This window comes from Psammomys obesus, unplaced genomic scaffold, assembly GCF_907164565.1.
Source record: "Psammomys obesus unplaced genomic scaffold, mPsaObe1.curated_primary_1811, whole genome shotgun sequence".
Classification (NCBI taxonomy): domain Eukaryota; kingdom Metazoa; phylum Chordata; class Mammalia; order Rodentia; family Muridae; genus Psammomys; species Psammomys obesus.
The window spans coordinates 57,400,517-57,415,483 of record NW_026591086.1 but is presented as its reverse complement, the minus strand read 5'-3'; the positions used below and the strand labels follow the sequence as shown (position 1 = coordinate 57,415,483).

Here is a 14,967-nt window from a genome sequence, read left to right as displayed (position 1 = left end):
GTCATTTTTACAGAATCTTTGCTTCCCTCTCACCATGTTTTCTCTAGTCTTTATCTCATCCCTTCCCCTCATCAGGTGGCATTCCATGTAATTTTAAGGTACTCAGTGGTTGAAGAGGGGAGGATACAGAGAAGCAGTTTTAGAAGTGATGTGTTTGAGAGCCTGTGAAAAACTCGCTGACCTTACAGACTCTAACTGGTTTCAGTCCTCATATTGTCTTTTCTAGCTTTTACGCTTTCACATTCAATAACCACATTTATACCATAGCATGAATTTCCAAAGTTTGACTAAGCTGATTCTTTGGATTTGATTTCCATAACCCCTTGAAGTATTTATTTATTTTTTTCATTTTGTGTAAAAGTCAGACAAGAACACCATGGGAAGTAATTATTTTTGACATCACAACAGTTTAATATGTTTAACTTATTCATTAAATTGTGCTTCACATCAATGGGGATCCTCAGTTCTACAAACTATCATTTTTAAATAGCAATAAAGGTTGATAATGTCACAATATAGTCTCCTATTAACCAAGTTCATACATACTGCACAGAAACAAAAGAAGAAACATCTTGTAGGAGAAATAACTTGTATCTATTGAATAACTATCTTACATCTAAAATGGGGCACCAGATAAAGATTTCAATTTTTCTAACATTGATTTGATACATAGGAGAGGAAGAAGAAGAAGAAGAAGAAGAAGAAGAAGAAGAAGAAGAAGAAGAAGGAGAAATGCAAGCAAAACTGGAAGAAAAATCATGGTCATATGATTCAAACAAAGCATGACAAAGAGATGGAACATGTGTAATCATGACTAAGTCACATAAAACTGCTTGTCAGGACACTGTTTTCTCAGCAAGAGCTGAGGGTTCGCAGCCCTGATCTCTGGCCTTTCATGAATCCCCGCAGTGAAGCAGAGTGTAGATCTCATGGAGTCCCCCTCAGCAAGCCGGAGACAGACAGTTGCAGTTCTTCCTGTGGATCCAAAGAAGACAGGCTCCAGAGAGACTGCATGTCTGTGTCTGCAGATTCAGCATCCAGCATTCCACCAGGCCGCCCACGGTCCTCGCCTAGAAGGGTAGAGGCTTGCAAGCATTGCTGGTGTTCATAACAGGCCAGACCTCGGAATTCAGCGCCTCTGCAGGGAAGGTCAGTTCTGTCATAAGGTTGTGAAAGATGGGTTTATGGGTGTTCTATTCGAAGGCCACAAACCCAGAATGCCCCTACTTGTCCAGGAGGGCTCATTCAGTTTCAGAGAATTCATCCAGATGAGTCCTGGTGAATATGGTGAGAACAGTGCTGACACTGGCGAATGTCCAGTACAGACAGAGAGGTATAAAAAGGGAAGCCAAAAGCATTGACCGAGGACCCACCGCACTCCCCGGAAGTCATGAACTAGGCAGAGCTGGCAGCCCAGCCACCCAGCCTGAGGCATTCAGGTAAAGTTTTGGTGACCAATAGAGGCACAATAATGATGGAAAAGGAAAACGTAAAATCACAGCTCTCTATTCAATCTACCCTCCCATGCCACCCCTGCCTTCGGACCCCAAGGCTCTGATCCAGCGTCACGGGTAACATCCCCATTGTGTTTCGGGGCTGTCCTTGATCCTAAGGAGAAAAGCTGCATCTTCACCACATTTCCAAACCCCACTTAGTGCCTAGAGCATATTTTAACCATCCTCGATCTCTCTTTGGTGGCCTGCCTCTCTGGGCCTCACATTCTTCTGGTTGCCCCACTGCCCACGGTCCTCTATTTCTGCTTAATCCCACCTTGACCTCCTTCTCAGCCAGATGACGTGTCTGGGAAAGTCGCTTATTTATTGCAGCTTAAAGCACATCATTGCTCCATGGGCAAAGGAACCCAGCAATACCAAATAAAATCCATACGAACAGTAACAAGATGTTGCTGATAACACCCCAGCTGCCTGGGGAAGGAGAGAGGAGGCATTTTGTGAGCGAAGTCCCTATGGGTCACCCCTTAAGCTGTCCTCACCGGCAGCTGCTGGTTCTCAGTTTCTCGAACGCTGGGTGTTGCACTGGCATATGAAGTTTATGCCCTCGGTCTGCATATGGGATAGTCTGCGGTGGAATAGGGCTGAGGTATTTGAGCATCTCCCCTGAATTCATGCCTTCCTTAGACTCCCGGGACCACATTCTCGCTAGTGTTTCATCCTAGCAAGAGGCCCTTCACTGGGGCGGAGCTGGGTCTACTGGACAGGCCCACGTATGTTCTAGGTTACTACAGCTCCACAGGTGAAGAAAGACAGAAATCAATAAAGATTTAGATTTCATATTCGTGCAATGCCCAGTCCCAGCACGACACCAAGCAGCCTGCAGGAGTGGGAACCTCCAAAGCCGAGAGACCATGTGCTCTGAGCAACGTTCCTCCAAATGAACGAGAACTGGGGAACTTTCAACAACTGACTCCTCATTCCATATGAGCAAATGTAAGAGAATGGAAATTCCAGTCAGCACACAAGATATAAGGCAGGCCAAAGGAAATGCCACACAAACGTGTTTTGAAAAGCATTAGATGCTGACAGAGTAAAATTTAATCTCATCCTTTGTAAAACTGATGAGAAAATAAATGACACTAAAAAGGACTAGGCATTTTCTCCCTTTTCTTTTTGTACTTTCAGACTAATAGGTTTTTAAATCAGTATTAATTTTCCATTGTTTCTTTAACAACAGAGCTCCTCCACTTATGAAGACACCTGGCAGTGAAGTAGAAAGACATTTTCTAGGCTCTGTGCAGCGAGATGTGGCCAATGTCTAGACTCCAGCCAGTGCCATATGACCTGCAACACCTGAAATTCCCTCTGCTTCCACTCCAGTTTCTCAAGAAAACAAGATGGCCACTGCTACCACAGCCACCATGGCAGGAGGCAGGTGTTGTGTTAGGGTGAAGAAGCAATAGAGAGAATTAGTGCCCTCTCCATTCAGACTAAGACTACGGTGTTACGGTCTGATCAAATGAAGATTGGTACTTCCAACCTTGGTTAAATTTCTGATAAAGAAACGTCTTTGTATTTTTCAGTAATTCCTAGCCTTCCTTAGGCGTTGTCACATTGGTTGGTGAGGTTATTAATTATTTTCTCCAGCATCAAGAGGAGACTTCTAGGAAGCTGGAAGGACACAGAGTGTGTGTGACACACATGTCCCACACCGCACATTCTCTCTCTGTCTCACTGTCTCTCTGTCTGTCCGTGTCTCTCTGTGTATGTCTCTCTCTGCCTCTCTCTCACAAAACACATACACACACACACAAACACCACTGCAAAAATGTGAACAGTCAGACAGACAGATACACCAGACACTACAATATGTAACTAGACAGACACACATGGAATATTAGAATATGTAAACAGACACTCCCACAACACTCTGAAATATGTGAACACACACCATAGACACACATACAACACCACACACATAGACACAAAACATATAACACACATAGACACACCCACATACACACCATATAACACCCACACCACACATAGACACACACAAGAACACACACACCATGCCACAAACACACCACACATAAACACACATACACATACCATACAGACATATACACATACACCACACAACACATAGACAGATACACCTCCCCTCACATAGACACACACACACCACATATAGACACATACGCACACATGCGCGCACACACACACACACACACACACACACACACACACACATCACTTACCCCATACACACTCCAACCTACTTTCTTGTGCGCCTTCTGCCAAAAGCAGGGAGGGAGGCGCGTCCTGCCTGAGAGCTGGAGGTGTCACAGATGGGTTACCTGGGAACTCTCCTCTTGTCAGCTTTGGACTCTGTGCATTTAGGGCTGGTATGGTTTGTGGCCCTAAGGCTGACGACTTCCTGTCACTCTGGCATCAATTCCTGCCGCATGGAGCTGTGCGTACAATCTCCGAGGACATGCTACATCCCGTCCCTCCATTTCTAGACACAGGGCCCTGGGGATATGGCCACTGTGGCACTTCCAAAGGGAACCACACAAGTGAGGAAGCCAGTGTTGGTCTTCCTGATTAACTTAGCACAGGCCTAGGGGCAACACAGGGATGGCCCGCCCCGAGGGAGGGCCAAGCATCATGCCCTCATCATCAAGATGGCAGAAAGCCTTTTAGTATAAGCCCTAAGGGTCCAGAGGAGCAGTGTGAAGGTGGCGGGGGCTGCCTCCAAGGGTTCCTTGCCAAAATGTACAGTAAGTCTGAAAGACTCAATCTGATGCTTTCTAGGCTGGTTTGATTTTCTTGAAAAAAATCAAGAAAAAATACTGAGGTGTGTGTGTGTGTGTGTGTGTGTGTGTGTGTGTGTGTGTGTACACAGCTGACGACAGAGGCACCATTTTCAGGTTCTGGCAGAACACTGGATCTTAACTGCATGTGCTCTCATCCAGGCCTGCTGTCCCCGTTCCCTCTCCCTCCCCTCTCCCTCCCCTGGACCAAATCGTCACACAGAGACACACGTGTATTTTGAGGTCTCCCCTCTACCATCTAGGAAGCTAACTGCCCACTTGAAATTTACATCTGTGTGTGGCACAGAGATTGCAGCTGTCAAAGAAGCGATCCACCTGTCAGCTAGCTAGCGTGATGGTGGTGAGGGGAGAAGGGTGTGAGGCCGCCACAAGGACAGTCCCTTCACCTTACGTCACCTGTGGGGTGACATGTCACCCAGAGGGAGGCAAACACCACCTGTGAAGCACAATGTAGATTCAGACCTTGTGCTTCGTGGATGGCCAGGTTTACATTACCATCTCCAAGGAAGCCTCATTCCGTCTGTGGCCTTCATTTTCTCAGCTATGGAATGAACACAGCAAATCTACCTCCTTAGGCCGAATATATTTATGGTACAGCAGGGGGCTTCCTTTAGAATATGACACGAGGCCAGGCAATGGGGCCGTTTCCTGCAGTACAGTGCGTGCCAACCACAGGGAGAGAAATACCAAAGCCACTTCTCCATCAGAATCTGCAAGAGATAGGCTCCCCTGCAGGAGGCACTCCATGACACAGGAGATGGTGGCCTCTCAACCGCAGAGAGGATTCTGGAGGCTGAGCAGTGGCTCGCATAAAGCTGGCTTACACATCAAACATGAAGGACATCAATGAAGCAGGCTTTCCGATCTGATTTAGGGCTCTCAAGCCTTTGGCCTTCAGCTGCTTGGAAGGATTGATCTTATCAATGTGTTGTAAAACTTCCCACCCTCTCTGATCTTCCAAGTGAGCTGGAGGCCTTCTATTCCCTCCTCCCTGTTCCTTTCTGATTGCTGCTGCGGACTGGAAAGGGCAAAACCAAGGAACCCGGGACAATGCAGCTTATTTTTGGTCCGGATTTGTACGCTGTGGCTTGGTTTTCTAGTTGTACACAGACAAGGTCATGTAGGAAGCTAGCAGTTCCGAGGCCCCGCAAATGCCAGGCGCAACAGCCTTCTGAGGCCCTGATGACTTGTCTCACGGATGCCACATTCTTTTACTGACCTGGAGGGGACTGTATGTACCCCTTGGTTCAGCTCTGGTTCTCTAAGACAGGTTCTTTGAAAACTTCTTTTCTTTTGTGACAGAAGAATTTCCAACCTGGCTGAGAAGCTGTCTGCTCAGCTTCTCACAAAGATAGAAAGCTGGGCCAGAAATGCAGGCCTTCTCCTGGTTTCTCTGCTATCACTCTTACAATTTTTTACTTACTCTTTAAGTAAGTGAAGATTGACACTGGTAAAGTGCAGTCTCCTTGGTCATTATTAAATCTGTGTGTTTCCCCAAATGTCCCACCAATGTTCATTTCTCAGGATCGTAACCAACCCTGCCTTGTGTCTACTCTCTGTTCCCCAAAAGATAGAGTGGACACATGGCTTAGGGCTCTGGTGTCATCGTCTGTAGGCTAGGGGTCTCTAGCTATGGTCAACATTATAGCAATTTTGTTTAAAAGCAACTGCAGAGACAAACCATGTTATTCATGATTTAAACCTCATTTGAACAGTCCCCCAATCCAAAACTGAGTGAGAAGGGTCATCCACAGGCAAAAGGGCCTCTCTCTCCCTCTCCCTCTCTCCCTCCCTCCCTTCCTCTCCCTCTCTCTCCCTTCTCTCTCAGCAGACCAATGTTCTCTTGGGTGAAACCTGCAGCGTTCAGCAGAGTATCCAAACCATGATTTTAGTTTTCCTGTGTGTGTCTGTGGGTCCCAGGACCCATCGGGAGTGGCTAAGATCCTACAAACTTTCTTGTTGAAGCCTCTCCTGACCTGCTCTACAGTGGTCTGTTAGATACATTTCTATCCCATTTATATCAGTGATCAGAAAACGTCCAGAAAAGGAAAAGAACAAGACGGAAAATCTCCAGCTGGACCAAAAACGCCGACGACGAAGAGGAAGCAAATGTCCAAATTATGTCACGTCCAGCTGGAGGTCCTCAGCGTGGCCTGACTTCTTCAAAGAAACCCAACAGAAGGCCGAGATGCTGCTTATCCCCTCACAGAAAGGAGCGGGCAGAGGGTCACCATCTAGCCACCTGGCTGTTGTAGTCCTCGGTGACAGTCCCCCCGGGGCCCCCGTCCTCTTTGGGCCACCGCTGGGCCCTGTGCTCTCGCTGCAGCCTCCGCGCCTCACGCCTCTTTTGGCGGGCCCTCTGGTGCTCCAGCTGTTTGGTGTGATGGTAGCGTTGCTGGAAGAGATCCTTTGCATACTCGTAAAGCTGCATGTCCAGGAAATTCAGTTCCTCGATATGCTGACGGGCGCCGTCGTTGATGTCCACGTTGGAAGCCCGCGTGATGTTGAACTGTGTGAAAGGAGAGATGAACTTGAGGTTGAATGTCCTCTCAAAGAGAAACTGTGTCTTCCGCTGGAATTCCGTGAGCCCGAAGAAGGCCATGTTCTTCAGGTTGTTCTTGGCACTCTGCAGCAGGATGCTGCTTCGCTCGCTCTCGTTCATGAAAGTCAAGTTGTAGCAGCCCACGAGGCTGAGGTCAGCGAGCATGCGCACCTGGCGGTTGTTGGCCAGGTTGTAGCTGCAGTCCATGAACTCCCGTAGGCTGACCCCAGACCAGTCGTCCCCAGGGTAGCAGGTAGGCAGCTCATCCGGGGTGGGGCTCCTTCCGTCACACATATGGAGAGAGGTTTTCCATGTGGCCCCTCTCTGGACATGCTTCCACTCACTCAGGTAACGTGACACCGGGTCCCGCAGCATGGTGATGTAGTAGAAATTCCTGGAAGAGATTAGAGAAGGTCAGTGGCTGACAAAGCTCACGCTGCCGTTCTGAATCTCGGCGGCCTGTAGAAATGCCAAGCGGATGCGCAGTACTGCCAGATGCTCGAGGAGGATAACTGGCCTGAATTTGCACGCACAAAGTGTGTATGATTGCACTGCTTTCCCGACAACAGAGCTAACTTTACAGAGACTTTTCTACTCCACTGAGTGTGGACAGGGGTGGGTGGGAGCCAAATGAATCATTCATTCACTCAATCATTCACTCAGCAGGTAGTCACTGGTAAGTACTGATGGCTTTAACTTGTTACTTTTACAGTAGATGTGGAAGGCTTAAAATGCATCCCCCATCTGAAGTGGAAAGGTTTTACCGTTAACTGCTTTTTAATTTTTTTAAATTTATCTATTTATTTTTATTTATTATAATTTATTCACTTTGTATCCCAGCTATAACCCCTTCCCTCGCCTTCTCCAATCTCACCTTCCCTCCCTTTTCTCTTCCCATGACCCTCCCCCAGTCCACTGATAGGGAGGTCCTCCTCCCCTTCCATGTGACCCTAGTCTATCAGGTCTCATAAGGATTGTCTGCATTGTCCTCCTCTGTGGCCTGGTAAGCCTACTCCCCCCTTAGGAGGAGGTGATCAAAGAACCAGCCGCTGAGTTCATGTCAGAGACAGTCCCTGTTTCCCTTACTAGTTAACTAGTCCCTGTTAACTGCTTTACTTGAGCCTTACATCAAACTTCTGTAAGTTTGCACACGGCACTGCTAGAGAAGGAAACACACAACAAATTAGAGTGTTTATCCACAGTCAGAGGACCAAGAATGGCACGACCAAAGCCCAATTCTTCTTCTTTTCTCATGACAGTGCTCCTTAAATTATAAGCTGAGGGTGTGTGTGGACTGCCCACCACATGCTTGTCACTTGAGGTGATTAAGAAGAGGCTTGAGGTCCATCTGTCACAGAAGCCACAAAGAAGCCTGCAGGAGGGAAGTATCCTCAGCAGTCCTCTGGGTTGTCTTCCGTTTCTGAAGCCAGACTTTTCCTGTTATCTCTCCACAGAAGCCAATTTGATCCTGTCTTCCATGCCCAGGACTTGTCTCATTTCTAGACCTGCTCTAGAAATAGAGGGCCAATCATATTGACTCTGAGTGGCCCCGGGGTCCAGGTGCAGTTCCCATAATGACCTGGGAGAACCCAGGCAGCCCCCTGTAAGATGCCCTGCATGCTGCCGAGGGTCAGGAGGTGGCCTGCCAAGCTCTGAGGAGAAGCAGTATTATGCAGTGTGTATCCCCTCTGCTTGTCACTAAGGAGAAGGCACAACCACATGAGCCCACTCTGTCTTAGCGTGAGCTCTCTGAAGAAGCTTTGCAATAAAAAGCAGATATTTTGACATGGATACACAGACATCATAGTAAGAAGGTAGGTAGATAGACAGACAGACAGATAGATTGAGTGATAGACAGACACTCAGATAGATAGATAGATAGATAGATAGATACATACATAGATACATAGATACATAGATACATAGATACATAGGCAGACAGACAGATACATAAATGATAGAGATAGACAGATAGGTAGACACATAGATACATAGATACACAGATATGTAGATAGACAGATGATAGACAGACAGACAGATAGACATATTTTCAAAGATTATACTTGTAGTAAGTTACAGAATATAGATTGAATTAGATCTGCCCTACTTCAAAAGAACTCTTCCTTTGTCATCACATCATGAAAGTAAACAAAACAAACAAACAAAAACTTCTGGAGGAACATTCAACCTAGTACTTGCTCTACTTGGCCAAGATAAACTAGATGGAAAATCTTTACATACTCAGCTATAACAACAAAAAGTATATTTGAGGATGAATGATGAGTTGTTTTTATTTTGACTTCTAGACATAATTGATGGTGCATTTTCTTCTAATCTATACCCTTGTCTCTTTCTTCTGCTGTTTTCAATGCATATTATTACCAGTAGGCAAACCAAAAGGCTTTGGAATGTGCTAAAGAATCTTCAGAGCCTTAACCAGCCCTCAGCTATTTAGTGCACTCTTGCCTGAGCGCTGGGACTGCCCATCACCATTTTTCATGACATTGTTATCTTCTCTCACGATGGAAAGATGATGACTCATCACTGGAAGAATGTGTCCTAAAAGGTCAGCAAAAATCCAGAAATGTGTGGCATGACTTTTGGGCTTTCATTGCTGATCACGTTCGGACTAGAGTGGATTTTGTTGGATGTAACTCAGGGAGTCATGCTTGCCAGACACACCAGGGCAATATAATTTAAATTAGAAAGGTGTTTAATAGAGCCAAACCATGGCACAAATGGACTATTATTAACTTTCCTGTCAGTTATACCAAGTATAAGACATACAAAAGTATTTCAACAACAGCAAGATCCAATGAGGGTGAGATTCAAGTACTGTTATGTCTCAAATTTTATACTAGCCAGATTTTTAAAAATAACAGAGTTGAGGGGTATTTGGAGGTATGAATTCCAAAGTTAGTGACATCAAGACCCAAGTTAATCTTCAGAATTATAAAAATATGCTTTGATCTCACTTGAGAATACTAGGCATAGGATTTTTAGTAACTTTGCTTTATCAGGTATTAAATGATCTTGGGTCCAAACTAAACTATTTAACTTCATATTGCATTTAATAATGCCTAGTGGTGTTTATATGAGTAAAATAAGTGTCAGACATCTTTGAGGTTTACTAGCCGAAAGAGTCAACTTGTAGATAAAATTAAATGTGACACCAAGATATAAATTTACAACACAACTCCAGCACCTATGGCTCAGGGATCATTGGGGAAGGAGGAGCAGAAAGAGTAGGAGAACCAGAGGAACAGCAAGTTTGCTGAGAGACTGTATCTATCCTAGGAACTTTAGGAGAGTTACACTCAGGAAGCCTCAATAGGGATGCCTCAGCATGAACTGAACAAAGAAGACATCAATAGATGTGTCAAGCTGGAAAGGGGAATGCTCACAAGCTCTTATCTCTAGACAAAAAACAGTGACAGGCAACAAGGGAGTGCGGAAAGAGGAGGACCCTCCCAGGAAAGAACACATTGACTGATAATGCAGTATCGAATAGGCAGCCCTGAAAATATCAACATAAGTAACATTATATAGACTGAGCAGATTGCATTATATAGTTTTACACACACACACACATACACACACACGCCAGTGATGAAAGGAAAGGAGCCACGAATTTGAAAGAGAGCAAGGCAGGTACATGGGAGGGAGAGAGGAAAGGAGAAAATTATGAATTGTATTATAGTAAAACTTGTTTTTTAAGTACAAGAAAAGGAACTAAAAGAACATTTGTACTAATGAGTTCCAAGTTGTCCTAACCGGTGACTCTGGACACCAGTGGCTAACAGAATTTCAGAAGTGGTTTAGTCAGACACTCACAAGCATATTTCATCTGTTTCTGTCCTGTAATGCAGCCAAAACACAAAGTCAGAAAAACTGTAAAAATAAATGCAAGAAATTGAAGGACAACTAATGAAGATAAAACAAATTTAAAAAAATTATCATCTGTAAATTGCCTTTTCAGTGAATTGCTTTGTTTTTACACACAAAACTTAGTAAACATGCTTTGTGAGGTGCTGCCTGCATTGGGACCACATAAGTGTCCGATTGTAACTGTTGACAGAGCCAGAGCAAACCTTCACAGCAGTGGTCCCTTCCTGCTGCCATGTTGATGTGTGAGGTTCTCCTCCCCCAGCGCCCAGGAGGCCACAGCTCCCGGCGGGGTGTCCTGGAATGAGGTGTTTTTCTCCTTCATGTCCTAGCCACCATTACTGTCCACCTTTCCACAGGGTGAGAAGGACAGGGGAATCAAGAACAGGCTGGAACCTCTGAAACTGACCCAAACAAGACTTTCTCCTTTGAAGGTTTGTATCTCAGGCATTTTGTTTTACTGACAGAAATCTAACACATCTCCCCATGTCTGAGCAGTGGTAATGCATTTCCTTCTGCTCCCATAATTGTCAAGTCAGTCTCTAATAAAATTATTCATTTCCTTGACACATGAAACTTCAGTGTTTGAGCCTACTTGTTCAATAGTGGAACAGAAGATAAAAATAGCTTATAATGATAAGCGGAGGAAAGACAAATGTAGGTCTATGGTGACCATGATGCAGAAGCCTCTCATTACCCTCTGTTCCTTTAGCTACATTGCCTACATCTAGACAGAACAGCCTCTCTCTCCCTCCCTCTCTCTGTTTCCCCACCTCATTTCCTCTCCCTTTCTCTCTCCACCCTGTATCTTTATTTGCTGATAAATTACTAAGCCATTTTCCTCCTTCCACCTATCCAGACACTCATATAACTCATATAACCAAACATAACTTGAACCTTCTCTCCCTCACATAAGCAGTGTGCACTGGGGATCTCTGGGATTAAAGACATTGTTCCCATAGAGACTTCAGGCACCAAAGGTTTTGATAAGGTGAGAGAAATGTTAAATACCATCTACAGGGCAGATCTGCCAGTCTCCTTGAACCAGAACAGTTCCTGAGACATATAGCTGTTTGTCTTGGTGACAGTGTCCTTTCCACAGATCTACTTGCCACCCACTTCATGGAAACTTGAGTGAATTCACTTAAGAAAGCCGAAAGTACAGTAAACTCCTTAGAATTGCCAGGTCTGTGGCCCCACGACAATAATGACAAATTCATGTGTGCACAGAAAAATCGGAAATGGATGCTGTTGTCAGTTCAGTCATTATTTTACTTGATTATAAGCATACGATTCAGCATAGTTTATTGAGGGTCCAAGGCAATAGAAAACACACTTTTCAACGGTTCTCGTATTAAAGAATTCTACATACAACACAATTGCTTTCTTCTTTTGCATTGAAAATGTTTGTTCTTTCCTTTACTCATCTTTGCTGGCTTACTTCAAGGCTCATACCTCCTTCCCTTGGCTTTACTGCCTATATTGTTTGCTTTGTAGTACATGAAACTTACTAATTAGTAAGTTACTGACGTAAGTTTCATGGCTAGCTCTAAAACTTCAAGTGCCTTTCTGAATAGCATGCATTGTACCTTATGTCTCACAGTGGCTAAAGGCGATGTCCAGCTCTCAGGAGAGGCTCAGGAACTGATTGCTGGACAAAAGAAACTGAGGACTGCGTGAATGGCATGTACTTGTGTAACTAAGGCCAATGTTGGCTTTAATATACATGCCTTTTTTTCGCTCATAGAAAAATATTTTCATTATTGTTAAAAGAAAAATACATAAAGTAAAATGATGTAGATTGGATTTAGTTGGTTGAGACACAAAGATAGTCAACATAAAAGGCAAAATGTTGACAATTTCTCACACAACAGCTAATTAGTATCTATTTGGTTTATTTTAATTGGTGTTTAAATTAATGATTTTCCTCTTAACTGCTTCAAGATACTATATTTAACATACAAGTTCTTATATAATTGGTTCCTTTTTCAAAGTGATTTAATTAATACATATCAATGGTTTACAATATGTGAGAAATATATTTTTGTAATGTGGAGATGCATTTTAAATGCTTTTAAAATGCTCTCAAGTATTGACGATTTAGGTGTGCTGGGGCAGAAAGTGATATTAATTGGCAAGTTAATAGATGTAAGGAGTGGACAAAACAATATTTAAGAACCTTTTTTTTTTTTGTACCATTCTAGAATTGCTAAAGCAGCTTGGCCAGGCCATAGGGACCAGATTGCAGGTTCATAAATGACCTTTACCTATGAATGGACAGTGAAGAGTACAAGGTTGCCAAGGGTGTTGAAACCAAAATTTCCCAGGCTCTGAGCACCGGTGCTAACTGTTGACACAGTGAAAGCCTTGTCTTGAGAAGATTCTCTTATCGATAGTATTGAAAGCTGGTTAGAGCAGGCAGAGCCACCGAGGAACTTCCTGTGGCCAAAGAGGCCAGCACAGAAAAACTCATGCGGTTGTGGCGAAGAGGAATTCAAGGCACGTGCAAGAAATCTGACTTTGTTCCTCCATCTCCGGGAATGCTCACCGTCTCCAGCTATAGCTCTTTCCTCTTTGTTCCTGTCTCATGTTTCTCGTTGAACAGTGTGAGAGAAACAGAGCCAGTAAGTCAGGATGGTGGAGCAAGGCCTACAAGACGCTTGAGTCACCGAAACAACATTCACCTTTGCCAGCTCGCCGGGAAGGCGAGGCGGAGAATTCACAAAATGCTGGGCTCAAATTTAAAGAGTATGTTTCTCCCATCAGCAGCTTAAACCATATAAAATTAAACAAGACCATTGTCCGTGGTATTATGCGTCCATAAAAGCCACATAAGTGTAAACTCCTCTATCCACACATCTTGCTATTGATTTCTCTCCATGACTCCCCAGCCAGGCGTGAGCCCTCCAGTACACACCTTTAAATGTGGCAACCAATGAATGCCTTCTAATCTGCACTTCATTATAACCTGACAGAGAGAAGCTGGCTTTGCCTTCCCCCACCCCCAGAACCTAAACCACATGACCAAATGGAACATGAATTATTCATTCACCACCATTTATGGAATGAAAACACAAAACAATTATCAGCCACTATTTTATGGATTCCTCGACTGTGTAAAACATACAGGAAATAAGAAATTTCTCCCACTTTCTCTTGCCCTACACAGGTCGACATGAGTTTTCCTCGTGTAATTGTGTTTCTTCAGAGCTGATGCCAACCGGCCACTGTGAGCTGTGGTGAGGGACAGATGTGGGGATGGGTTCAAAGGAGATTCTTGGCCTGTGCTGTGGGACGGACATGGCTGAAGTATCTGGATATGTGCTTCTAAAGGCGGGTCTCAGTCCTCTCTGCTCTGCTCTCTGCTGGAGTCATTATCTACATACTCAGGGTGGAATCCGTTTCTCCTCTGTCTTCAGTGTCATGTGTGCCACGGGAGACCCATTCTTCAGGATCTCTGCAGAGCAGGATCTTCCCAGCTCTGCAGCTTCCGGGAATACATTTGACAATCGCACTGCCCTTTGACACAGCGATGGAAGGGTCCTTTCGGAAGCCTTGACAACAAATGAAGGAGTACAGGAGGATGAAATAAGAAACGGAAATTTAGAAAGCACGATTCCTGGGTATGTAATAAGGAACATTAGGAGGCTGATAGCGGGGTGTGTCAGAGCGGTTGGTGCCAAGGACGCCCACCTTCTGAGAGAAGATGGAGACCCAGCATGTGTTATCTGTTCTCACAGAGCCGCAGGGGGCCCCTGGTGGCCACCCCTGCTGCCACCTCCTCCCTCCCTGCGGCGCACAAAACAACCAGACCCCTTGATGAAGGCGTTTGTGTTTCCCTCAAAGGTCTCTGTTCTCATAACCCACCAAGTCAGGGAGGCAAGGAGTGGCCAGGAGCTCCCTTCAGAGGGTGAGGCTCACCATTCATGCCTCCCTACCTGTCAGCCTGTCCATAAAGCACAAATCTTTGCCAGTCAGCTGTGGGGCTGGTTTTGCTTTTTATTGTTTTTCCCAGTAAGAAGTACAATAGATAATTGCTACACCCAAATGTGGAGCGTGTGAAACAGGACAAACGAAGAAAATTAAAATGATCTGTAATTACTTAACTTCATATAAACCACAGCCCCCTCTCCTCCCTCTCTCTTTTATGCACAAGCGCACACACACACATACACACAAACATACATGTTCACATACAAGCACACACTCAAATACCCATGCATACACACACACTCATACATGCACACAC

The 14,967-nt window shown here is 44.8% G+C and overlaps 1 protein-coding gene across 1 annotated transcript in view; it reads right to left on the bottom strand.

Moving 5' to 3' along the window:
• Positions 1-399: 399 nt before the first annotated feature.
• The window catches only part of Hs6st3 (heparan sulfate 6-O-sulfotransferase 3), a 713,852-nt gene continuing 699,284 nt past the window's right edge, over positions 400-14,967 (bottom strand). The window contains exon 4 of the mRNA XM_055609593.1: positions 400-7,227. Within this exon, the coding sequence (XP_055465568.1) occupies positions 6,519-7,227 (709 nt within the window). The 3' untranslated portion in view covers positions 400-6,518. The remainder of the gene's footprint in view (positions 7,228-14,967) is intronic.